Genomic DNA, 12,343 nt, shown 5'->3' with positions numbered 1-12,343 from the left:
TAGCTTGTTTGATTGCCTTGTGGAGGGAATAGCTACACTGTTTGTATTCGTTCATGTTTCCGGTCACCTTTCCCTGGTTAAAAGCAGTGGTTCGCGCTTTCAGTTTCACGTGAATGCTGCCATCAATCCACGGTTTCTGGTTTGGGAATGTTTTAATCGTTGCTATGGGAACGACATCAATGCACTTTCTAATGAACTCGCTCACCAAATCAGCGTATTCGTTAATGTTGTTGTTGGACGCAATGCGGAACATATCCCAATCCACGTGATCGAAGCAGTCTTGAAGCGTGGAATCAGATTGGTCGGACCGGCGTTGAACAGAGCTGAGCGCGGGAGTTTCTTGTTTTAGTTTCTGTCTGTAGGCAGGAAGCAACAAAATGGAGTCGTGGTCAGCTTTTCCGAAAGGAGGGCGGAGGAGGGCCTTATATGCATCGCGGAAGTTAGAATAGCAATGATCCAAGGTTTTACCAGCCCTGGTTGCGCAATCGATATGCCGATACAATTTAGTGAGTCTTGTTTTCAGATTAGCCTTGTTAAAATCCTCAGCTACAATGAATGCAGCCTCAGGATATGTGGTTTCCAGTTTGCAAAGAGTCAAATAAAGTTAGTTCAGGGCCATCGATGTGTCTGCTTGGGGGGGGAATATATACGGCTGTGATTATAATCTAAGAGAATTCCCTTGGTAGATAATGCGGACGACATTTGATTGTGAGGAATTCTAAGTCAGGTGAACAGAAGGACTTGAGTTCCTGTGTGTTGTTGTGGTCACACCACGTCTCGTTAATCATAAGGCATACGCCCCCGCCCCTCTTCTTACCAAAAAGATGTTTGTTTCTGTCGGCGCCATGCATGAAGAAACCAGCTGGCTGCACCGATTCCGTTAGAGTCTCTCGAGTGAGCCATGTTTCCGTGAAGCAAAGAATGTTACAGTCTCTGATGTCCCTCTTAAATGCTACCCTTGCTCGGATTTCATCAACCTTGTTGTCAAGAGACTGGACATTGGCGAGAAGTATGCTAGGGAGTGGTGTGCCATGTGCCCGTCTCCGGAGCCTGACCAGAAGACCTCTACCTTTCCCTATTTTACGACGTCTTTGTTTTGGGTCGCAGGCTGGGATCCATTCCGTTGTCCTGGGTGGTAGGCAGAACACAGGATCCTCTTCGGGAAAGTCATATTCCTGGTCGTACTGATGGTGAGTTGACGTTGCTCTTATATTCAGTAGTTCTTCCCGACTGTATGTATTGAAACCTAAGATTACCTGGGGTACCAATGTAAGAAAAAACACGTGAAAAAAACAAAAAAACTGCATAGTTTCCTAGGAACGCGAAGCGAGGCGGCCATCTCTGTCGGCGCCGGAAGTATACTCTCCCAGCTGAACATGTCCAGCACCATCTCTCAGTGAATCACTGACTTCCTGACCAACAGGATGCAGCATGTGAAGCTGGGAAAACATATTTTGAACGCTTTATTCCTCGGCACTGGAACTCCGCAAGGATGCATGCTATCATCTCTACTCTACACCAATGATTGCACCCGCATCAACGCATCTGTCAACCTACTCAAGTTTGGTCGGTCTCGACGGTCCATGTACCGTGGAGAGAGCGACCGGCTGGTGGCCTGGTGCAGTCTCAATAACCTGGAACTCAACAGACTAACCCATGGAGATGGTGGTTGACTTCAGAAAACACCCCCCACCATCTCTCCCCCCCTCAAGAGATTGATGGCTCAGCTTTTGGCAGGGCTGAATCAATCAAATTCCTGAGGACTATCATCTCCCACAACCTCACGTGGGAAGACATCACGGCGGTCACCAAGAAGACACATGCACAGATATACTACTTGCGGCATATGAAAAATCTTGAAATCTCCCAGTCAATCCTACTCCGGTTTTACACATCAATCGTTGAGTCCATGCTCACCTCCATCACAGTCTGTTTTGGGTCTGCATATCTGCCCGCTGCAATGGCAAACTGCAACGCATTATCCAGTCTGCAGAGGGTCGTCGGCTGCCACCTGCCCTCCATCAAAGTACTGCACAACTCTAGAGCAAAAAGCATGCTGGAAAGGTCATCGCTGAACCTCCCTGGTCACACCCTCTTCGAAAAATGTACCCCTGGCAAGCGGTCCATGTCACTCATGACAAAAACCTCCTGCGCCTCACGCACACATGTTCCATCTAAGCTGCGCGCAACTCCCATCAGACAGCCGCACACAAGTAATATCAGCCTGCGCAGAGAAGAACGAGATTGAACTTCACTCAACTTTCTAGAGTTTTTCCCTTCAGTTAACACTATCAACATTTCGCTCTACTGTGGGAATTGTGCTCGAATCAACGCAATATTAGCCACTTTCAATGTAACATACAGAAACAAAAAAACAACTATGGAGAACTTAGTATGCAAATCTAACTGCACAAGAGATTTTCTTGTAGCAAGAGTGCATTGGAGTATGATTCTATTGCATTGACAGGCACGACTCAGGCCCTTAATCTACACAGATCGGTGCACCTTAAACACATCATAGCTGCAGTAGACCTAAATGCAAATAGCCATTCATGGATTATTAGAGCGAACATTGCTGTGGCGTTCATTAAGAAAATATATATAATAAATCAATTGAATATAGTCATCACAATAAATACATTTTAGACAGGTCTAAAGAAACATGATATAAAGAAAATGTATATTTCAGAAGAACAGACTAGCATACTATGAGTTGTCCTTATGTTAGGCCCTGATCTAGCTATGAAATATGGCTGTGGGCTACATGAGTTCATTTAGGTAGACAAGATTTGCTTAGAATTCCGTGGCATTACTTGTAATTGTTTTATAATATGAATAATACAATAGAACATAGCTTAATAAAATACAAAGGATATTTTCTACAACCGATTTCAAAGGAAGTGCACACATACTTCTATTCTGTGTTGAGCGGTTAACAAAGAAACTGGTACTCCCATATGCTTCATTTTGAGTTATTTATGCAACTTCTATGGTGAATCAAAATGCTGGGCTATATGTTTAGATTTGTAATACATTCTAAGGTTGCATGATGGGAACTCTAATGATGGTTTGAAAAAGTTGCATGAAAGGCATGAGCTCTGATTTGTTTCTTGTTCAAGCTGCACACTTCATCAGTCTCTCATTCACAATTTGACAAGCACTTGATAATATTCTCACCAGGACTTGAATTTCCCAGTGGTTGTGTGGCCGTAATGCCCGCGAAAAAAAATCTGTCTTTTGCAGCCAAAGGGGCCATTGTTCCCTTGGGCTGAATATAACAGTTATAATTATTTTCTTGTGGCTGCCGTGCTCCAAAGCACTCTCAGATATCTCAATTCTTATTAGCAAATCCCAATCACGTCATCCGGTCTTTCTCACAGGCATTCAGCTAAGTATGCTACAAGTGAATTAAGACACAAATGCGCTCGTCCCTCTTATCGAATTCCAGGGCGCATATTGAAGATGTCCACATTTAGCCTACTTTGTCAGCCAACAACTGAGTAGGCCTAACGAACAGTAGAAGCACTAGCCTATGTCAATCTACTATCCCCCATAGAATAGGTACATTTTTGTACTATTGGTCAACTTGTCCTTCTGTGCAATAAATAAATATTCCAAACATACTCTGGGACAGTTGTGGGATGTGATAGATCCCAAATTAATACAACCACTCACATCAAAAAACCTTTTAAAAGCAATGAGGCTGATGCAATAGATAAGAACATTTAGCTTAAAAAAGTTTGATAGTTTGATAGCCTAATAGTTTATTTCTTCACATTATAAGTGCAGCAATGCGAACACAGCCATGCAATAAAATGCAAATGAATTACTTAAAAATCATACAATGTGATTTTCTGGATTTTTGTTTTAGATTCCGTCTCTCACAGTTGAAGTGTACCTACGATAAAAAATACAGACCTCTACATGCTTTGTAAGTAGGAAAACCTGCAAAATCGGCAGTGTATCAAATACTTATTCTCCCCACTGTATGTATGTATGTATGTATATATATACATACATATAATAGGCCTAGAAAGCTGATGGAATCCTCTTTTTAATAGAGGCCATCAAAACAAATCTCATGCAATTGCATAGCCTATAGAAATGTTGCGCAACGTAAGCTCATGGGCTCTCATTACGTTTATTTGATTTTCGATTACATTTGCATTGATATCAGAATGATTAGAGGGACAATAGGGTGTTGAGTACCAGGCAGTTAGCAAGTTTGGTAGGCTACTAATGACCGTCAGAGGCATCAGAGCTTTGAGAAGCCTAGTTACCATGTCGGTGTACACTGCATTTGCATTCTGTTTAGCTCTCTGCATAAAATATATTCATATTTATACTGTAAATCTGTACATCCAATACACTGTATATCAATTGTATACCCACTGTATATTTGAATATCTGTTAATTCTCTTATAGCTCTATGCTCACTCTACCTAGTTGTATATAATGTATGTTTAAATTTGCTTAAACTCCACTGTTTGTATTCGGTCTCTAAATGTTATCACTAGCAGCACCATATCACCAAGTAAAATTCTGAGTATGTGTAAATGTACTTGGCAAATAAAGTTGATTCTGAGGTGTCAGGATGATAGAAGCTCCTCTTCTGGCACAGCAAGAGTCTCTCCACCCACTATGGCTCCAGCAAAGGCCCCAGCAAAATGACCCCCCACCCCCAAACGACATAGACTCACAGGAGTATCAGCACTCCTCCACACAATGGAATGATTCTCTACCTCTGAAAGACCAGCGAGGAACAGGAACGAACACACACACACACACCCACCCACCCCTTGGACCCAGGGATCATGAGACTGCCATTTAGTAATGGATACAGGCCAGCCTTCACTGATAGTCTGAGGGAGAGTTTTTGGCTTTTCTACCTCGCTCTTTCCCCCTCTCTATCCCTAGCACTGTTTGGCTCTCACATGCCCAGCAGCACAATGGCTCACTGTGGATTGCTGTAATAAGGGGCAGGGGAGCAGAGTCTGTCCTGTCATCCTGGCTCCCACTCACTGCTAGACTGGGAGTCTCTTCTGAAGAACCCCCTTTGGCCTTGAAGGATTGGTGGGGGAGTCACTGTATACAAAAGGAAACACACAAATCAAACAATACTGGGTTGATTCTGCTTGGAGACATCGATTTTTTTTGCTAAGGGATGCGTCCCAAATGACGCACCCCATTTCCTATATATAGTTTACTACATAGAAAATAGGCTGCCATTTGGGATGCAGTTGTGCTGTTCTGCTCTGTACTTCCCAGGCATCTGCTGCTAGGACAGCCAGCACACAGGGAAAATTACATTTGACTAAATGGAATTCAACAAACAAATGGCAGGAGGCCAGGTGCTTTGACTACAGGAGAATACAAGGTTAAACCAACTTCATCAGTGAGTGCTAAACTACAGCCACTAGAACAAAGTAAGTAATGAAATGTTGGCATGCTGTTCAGAGTGGCTTCACTGGCAACCGTTGCGTCATACCAGGTCATAGGTACACTCAACTTATTACTCACTCCACACAAAGTGCTGCTAAGGTGTGCCATTATGGGGGTATACACTACTCTCTAACTCTCGCCTACTGCAGTATAGCTGGTATCTAAGTCAATGCTGTATTCTGCTCAATACTGGCAGAGATCAGCTACTGCGGGAAGGAAAATGACAAATGCACTAGGGCCACTATTTAATAATAATAATCAGGAAATGGAGAAACTGGTCAGGTCTGCGTGTCAATGGAAGAACAAACAATAGAAAATATTGTAACTACCGTCTCAAACTATCCATGACAGTAAAACAACGTTCAAAAGTTCAGAGTGAGTTGGCAACTGATTTGGTCATCCAGATAATAGGCATAACCTTTTCAAACCATTAAGCCATCACAATTAATAGGGTTGGACGATATACAGATTTTCATATCGTCCTTCTGTCATCCATGATTTACGGTATTATCAGCTTACTACACAAAGGGGCACCAAAACCCCTGGCAAAATATGCCCAATAGGCATCTATTACTAGAACGCTAACAAATTTAGCACAAGTAATAGCACATTTCCATGGAGGCTGCTAGCTAAATATGCGAGCACAAATTAAAATAAACAAATTGCATAGACAGGCAATCAAGCTCATAAAGTTAAACTTACAGTGTGTTCAGAAAGTATTCACACCCCTTGACTTTTTGCTAATTTTGCTGTCTTATGGTCTGAAATTATAATTGATCAAAAAATGTAACTGGCTTACATACACACAATACCCCATAATGTCAAAGTGGAATTAACTAATACAAATTTCAAATGAAAATGTCTTGAGTCAATAAGTATTCAACCCCTTTGTTATGGCAAAGCGAAATAAGTTCCGGAGTAAAAACTTGCTTAACAAGTCACACATAAGTTGCATGGACTCACTCTGTGCAATAGCGTTTAGCATGATTTTTGAATAACTACCTCATCTCTGTACCCCACAAATACAGATATTTTTAAAGCCCCTCAATCGAGCAGTGAATATCAAACCCAGATTCAACCACAAAGACCAGGGAGGTTTTCCAATGTGTCACAAAACAAGCATATATAAAACACATAAGGAATATCATGATACGTTTTGTAAACGCAGACCTAAAATGCTTCTTATTGTAATTTCTTCTCAGCATCAGAAAAATGTTCAGTTGCACTTCTCCATTCGGGTGAGAATTCATAAAATGGTATTCAATCAGCAGACAACACTGAGTTATGTGTAGCTACAGTGGCAAGAAAAAGTATGTGAACCTTTGGAATTATCTGGATTTCTGCATGAAATTGGTCATAAAATTAGATCTGATCTTCATCTAAGTCACAACAGACACAGTGTGCTTAAACTGAACACACAAATTGTATTTTTCTTGTCTATATTGTATATATCATTTAAACATTCACAGTGTAGGTTGGAAAAAGTATGTGAACCCCTAGGCTAATGACTTATCCAAAAGCTAATAGGAGTCAGGAGTCAGCTAACTTGGAGTCCAACCATTGAGACGAGATTGGAGATGTTGGTTAGAGCTGCCCTGCCTTACAAAAAAAAAAAAAAACTCAAAATTTGAGTTTGCTATTCAGAAGAAGCATTGCCTGATGTGAACCATGCCTCGAACAAAAGAGATCTCAGAAGAACCAAGATTAAGAATTGTTGACTTGCAAAAACCTGGAAAGGGTTACAAAAGTATCTCTAAAAGCCTTGATGTTCATCAGTCCACAGTAAGACAAATTGTTTATAAATGGAGAAAGTTCAGCACTCTTGCTACTCTCCCTAGGAGTAGCCATCCTGCAAAAGGACTGCAAGAGCACAGCACAGCTCAATGAGCCTAAGAAGAATCCTGGAGTGTCAGCATGTTATAGGGATTTCTGTAAGTCTTTAGCTAACATCTCCGTCTACGATACGTAAAACACTAATGGTGTTCGTGGGAGGACAACATGGAAGAAGCCACTGCCGTCCAAAAAAAACATTGCTGCACGTCTGAAATTCGCAAAAGAGCATCTGGATGTTCCACAACGCTACTGGAAAAATATTCTGTGGACAGATTAAACTAAAGTTGAGCTGTTTGGAAGAAACACACAACACTGTGTGTGGAGAAAAAAAAGGCACAAAACCTCATCCCAACTGTAAAGTATGGTGAAGGGAGCATCATGGTTTGGAGCTGCTTTGCTGGACAGCTTGCTATCATCGACGGAAAAATGTATTCCCAAGTTTATCAAGACATTTTGCAGAAGAATGTAAGGCAATCTGTCCCCCAATTGAAGCTCAACAGAAGTTGGGTGATGCAACTGAAATTTTTTGTGCGTTATTAGTTTAAGCAGACTGTTCATCTATCGTTGTGACTTAGATGAAGATCAGATGATATTGTATGACCAATTCATGCAGAAGTTCAGGTAATTCCAAAGGGTTCACACTGTACTTTTCTCTGGTACTTAAAATGCAAGATTAACTTTAAGCAAAACATTAGGAAATGTAGCAGGCTACATTCTTCCTATGATAAACATTAAAAATATGATGGCCATGCATCATTTTTACAAAACAATACCTTGCTTTTTCATTGTACAAGGACAGATCACAATTGTCTGTGGGGTGGTCCAAAATAGGGGAGGGTTGTCAAACTTTTTTTTTGTTACATTGGGAAGGATTGTGTTTTTTTGGGGGGGGTTACATTCGCTCTCTTGCAGGTTTTACAATATAATTTATTCCATCCTAGCCAAATGTCCTTATCTGCTTGCATGCACCTCCCCTATAGTAAGGGGCTTTGGTACTTCCCTTATGGAGTTGCGCAACCCCCCTCGTCTATGCCATGGAAAGAGCAGGTGTTCTTACGGTTTTGTACACTCAGGGTATAATGAAATGTACTCAAATTCTGCAGACAAGTGAACATGCGTTACCTAGTTTGGACTTGTGGACCTGGTAGGCCTCAAAGCTCTCCTGTAGTGAGCCGTAGCATTTGGTGAGCTGGGTCTTCTGGTGTTCCAGGCTGGGCTGCAGTTGAAGATTCTGCTCTGCCAGTCTCCGGTTACTGGCCAGGATCATCTCCTTGATCTGCTGCACATCCTGCATCTACAATACACATTAAGACCCACACACAGTGAAACTGACAGTGTTTAAGCAACATGAAATCTTATAGAAATCTGCTCAGATACAGTACAGCACCAGGAAGAATATGACTGCTTTCTGACAAGCGAGCACTTAGACACCTTCATGTTCACGTTTTCATACATTCACAGAATGTTTGGTAATGACGTAGAGTAAGTTAAATTCTACAGCAATATTTTGGGAAAGCGGCGTTTGGACAATCAATAGGCACTGCAGTAAATAAAACCTAATAAAAACTGTTAGTCTTGTCCAGGACCAGACCCTACGCAGACCAGTGTGCCATATCCAATCAGAGCTACAGTAGGCATATATGCAAATAAGCTAGTTGCCACACGGGCCTGTCATCATTCACTTTGAACTGGACTGTGTGTTTACAGGCAGTGACAACTGAATGGGAATTGCCTGCCTGCTCATTTGTCCGATGCCAAATACATTTGATTGACAACTAAGAGATATGCTTGCTAACTGTGGATAATAGTCATTCAAGTTCAGCATAGCTAGCTAGCAAAGTGATACCCATTTCTTGCTAGCTAACCAAATGACACCTGCATCTCTAGCTGTAGCCACCGAAAAACAATGCGGGGAAAAAGCTGACAAACTCCCATTAGTTAGCTAGCTAGGTAGCTAAAGTAGGCTTCGTGTTTTAATCAAGCTTGCTAAATAAAGACCTAAATGAATAGATACGCTAACCTATTGGCCATGATATGATTGACTTGTAGTCACTGTCCTTGCTGTTTGATTGTATTGACATTCCCAGCCTTGGTTACATTTGTCAGTTTTTGTCCAAACTATTCAGTCATTGAAACAAACCATGCATCTTGAATGGGTGGAGGCAGCAAACAATGCACCAGGTCAGCTGTGAATTACAACCTGATAGCAATATTTTTTGGACTTCCAAATAATGTATAGGTGAATTATATGCATTGAACTGTATCCATCTATTCTGCCAAAAATGCCTTACTCTACATCATGGAAATTTGAGTCAAATAGAACCTATTTTTAAAACCTTGTATAAAGTTGGTTTTGTAGCATTAACTGGGAACTTGATATTTGGGAATTTGATATGACTGATTGCCTGGGTTTCATATCTGCAAAGTAGTTCAAAAGCTGTCAGTTCAATTTTAAGACATACAGAGATACATTGTATGACACATTATAAAGACACACATGGTAAGACATACGGATACACAAACACAATGGAAGGCAACACCAGGATGGGTAGGGATCAGATATTGTGCCTGTCCTGTCAACACTCAACTAGAACCCGCTGTGTGACTTCTCAAAACAAGCCCACGGCATGTGGATTATGTAAAAAAAAATATATATTTTTTTTTAAACTCAAATTAGTCACATGAAGAAAATATGAATATGGAGTTTAATTTGAGCCAAGAATCTAAACAGTGGCTGATGACTAACTAACTATTCAAGAGCTTTTCCCACATGACTCAAATTCACAGTCGCATCAAGCTACATTTTCTCCAAGGACAGAAATAGCAAGTGACTTGGGCGTGAATAGAATCATGTGACCCAGCTCTGCAAATACATAAACTAACCTACCATGTAGAACACTACTTCCAAGACGGATTATCTTATAACAGAAAGACAGAAACCAGACAGCCGTGTGGGCTTTGGCCGCTGGGCTGTGGGTTAAGAGGGTGACAGAGAGAAAACAACATTTCAGACAAGGCCAGAGGCTAAATACACTTATTGCCACTGTGCTTTACTGCTTCCGCCACTGCACTGCCATGTCCTGAGCTGACCAAACAAAGCCATACAACTAACTTCAGAAGAACAGAACCACGTCTCAATTAGCCACTCCAACGCCATGCACCGAAAAAAAAGTAGGCCCTTAAATAGCATCCATTACTGCAGGCTTATTCTGTCCAACCAAACACATTTTGTGGGGGAAGGAAATGCATTCAGAAAAACTCTCCACTTTCTCTGTTCACAGTGACAGTACCCGAGGGAAAAATACTAGAGGGAACACCAAAATCATCACAACAAACAAACTGTGTTCAATACATTCCTTTTTTCTTCACATTTATGACACCCCTCCAACTAACATAATAAAGTTATTATGAAATAAGAAGGCATGGCCAGGGAGGACTTAATCCTAGATCAGCACTGCTAGATGATTTATGAATACAGGACCACAGCTCAGAGGCAGCATCAGCATCACACCCAAACAGAGGGTTTTCATTCAGTGCCTCCTCTGGAGCTTAGTCTAAGAGATGATTCTATTCTAGAGCTCAGCCAAACAGGGAGCAAGATATAGAGGGCTACATCTCTCAATGTCATGCCTGGTATAGATCTAGCTACATATCTGCAAATCACAGTTTCCCAACTAAGTGACACTGGCTCATACCTGTGGTTGTTATTTTCCTTCCTTCCATTTCTCTTTTGAACCACAATCACTTCAAAGTGACAATACAGTGCTCTACAGCACTCCATTGAGAGGGAGGATTTGCCTACTGAGACTGACTGATCATGGAAGGAATGCCAGGACTGACAGACAAATATGAACTGTCAGTGTGTAGCCATGATATTAACAAAGGTTGGCCATAGAGAAGAGATTCATGTGATTCCAGCGAGAGGCTGAACATTGCTCTGGTTATTTGAAATGATAGGAACACACACCCATTGAACACCATTTGCATACAAAGAGTGAGTAGGTGTGCGAGTGTGTATTCCAAATGTGAAAAAAAGAGTGGTTAGTTAGCTAGCAGAAAGCATTAAAAAAATTTTTTTTTAAAGTGTCCATATTTACAGGTATGCATTTCCATACCGGAGCAGTACAGTGTACTTACATACGGTATCTGCTCAGATTACATTGTGTACATCAGGGCTAATCAACCATATTCTCACAGGGGCCAGACATAAAAAAAGGTTAATTGCACGGGGGGGTGGACATTTTCCACATGCTATTATTCTTCGGAAGAACTGTATAAAAAGCAACGCACACACCAATAAAGAACTTTCCTTAAAGTTAAATGTTGCTCAGTAATTAGTAATTAGGAAAGAAGCGGAGGGTGCTCAACCAACGTGAGTCGAGCTGCAACCAATTTTGTTTCATAATCGTTGTCAAGGACACAACTATTAAAATATTCCTAAAAGTAATTACGTCATTTTAACCTGAAGACTAAGCATCTCAATAAATAATAAAAGATACTATGTCAAATCAGGTAATGCCAAATTCCAGTCTGAAGGAAGTATGTTGAGAATGAATTTCTCTGTCATAATGTGTGTTTCTTTGTCACACTCCCTTCTAACGAATCCATGTGACCAGCGGGGAAAACAGAAGGCATTCGGGAAAGTACTCAGACCCCTTGACCTGTCACATTTTGATACGTTACAGCCTTATTCTAAAATGGATTAAACCATTCCTCCCCCCCTCAATCTACACACAATACACCATAATGACAAAGCAAAAACAGTTTTGGAAATGTTTGCAAATATATAAAGAAAAAACCCAGAAATATCACATTTACATAATTATTCAGGCCCTTTACTCAGTACTTTGTTGAAGCACCTTTAGCAGCGATTAGTCTCAGGTCTTCTTAGGTATGACGCTACAAGCTTGGCACACATGTATTTGGGGAGTTTCTCCCATTCTTCTTTGCAGATCTTCTCAAGCTCTGTCAGGTTGGATGGGGAGCGTCGCTGCACAGCTATTTTCAGGTCTCTCCAGAGATGTTAGATCCAGGCCACTCAAGAACATTCAGAGACTTGTCCTGAAGC

The 12,343-nt window shown here is 41.3% G+C and overlaps 1 protein-coding gene across 1 annotated transcript in view; it reads right to left on the bottom strand.

Moving 5' to 3' along the window:
• vps37ba (VPS37B subunit of ESCRT-I a) overlaps window positions 1–12,343 on the bottom strand; it is a 28,968-nt gene that overhangs the window by 13,125 nt on the left and 3,500 nt on the right. Inside the window, 1 exon segment of the mRNA XM_024417896.2 lies at window positions 8,398–8,569. Within this exon segment, the coding sequence (XP_024273664.2) occupies window positions 8,398–8,569 (172 nt within the window).

The sequence above is a fragment of the Oncorhynchus tshawytscha genome, linkage group LG04 (assembly GCF_018296145.1).
Source record: "Oncorhynchus tshawytscha isolate Ot180627B linkage group LG04, Otsh_v2.0, whole genome shotgun sequence".
In the NCBI taxonomy this organism is placed as follows: Eukaryota; Metazoa; Chordata; class Actinopteri; order Salmoniformes; family Salmonidae; genus Oncorhynchus; species Oncorhynchus tshawytscha.
Note: the sequence above shows the minus strand (reverse complement) of the source record. Positions and strands in the feature narration are given on the sequence as shown.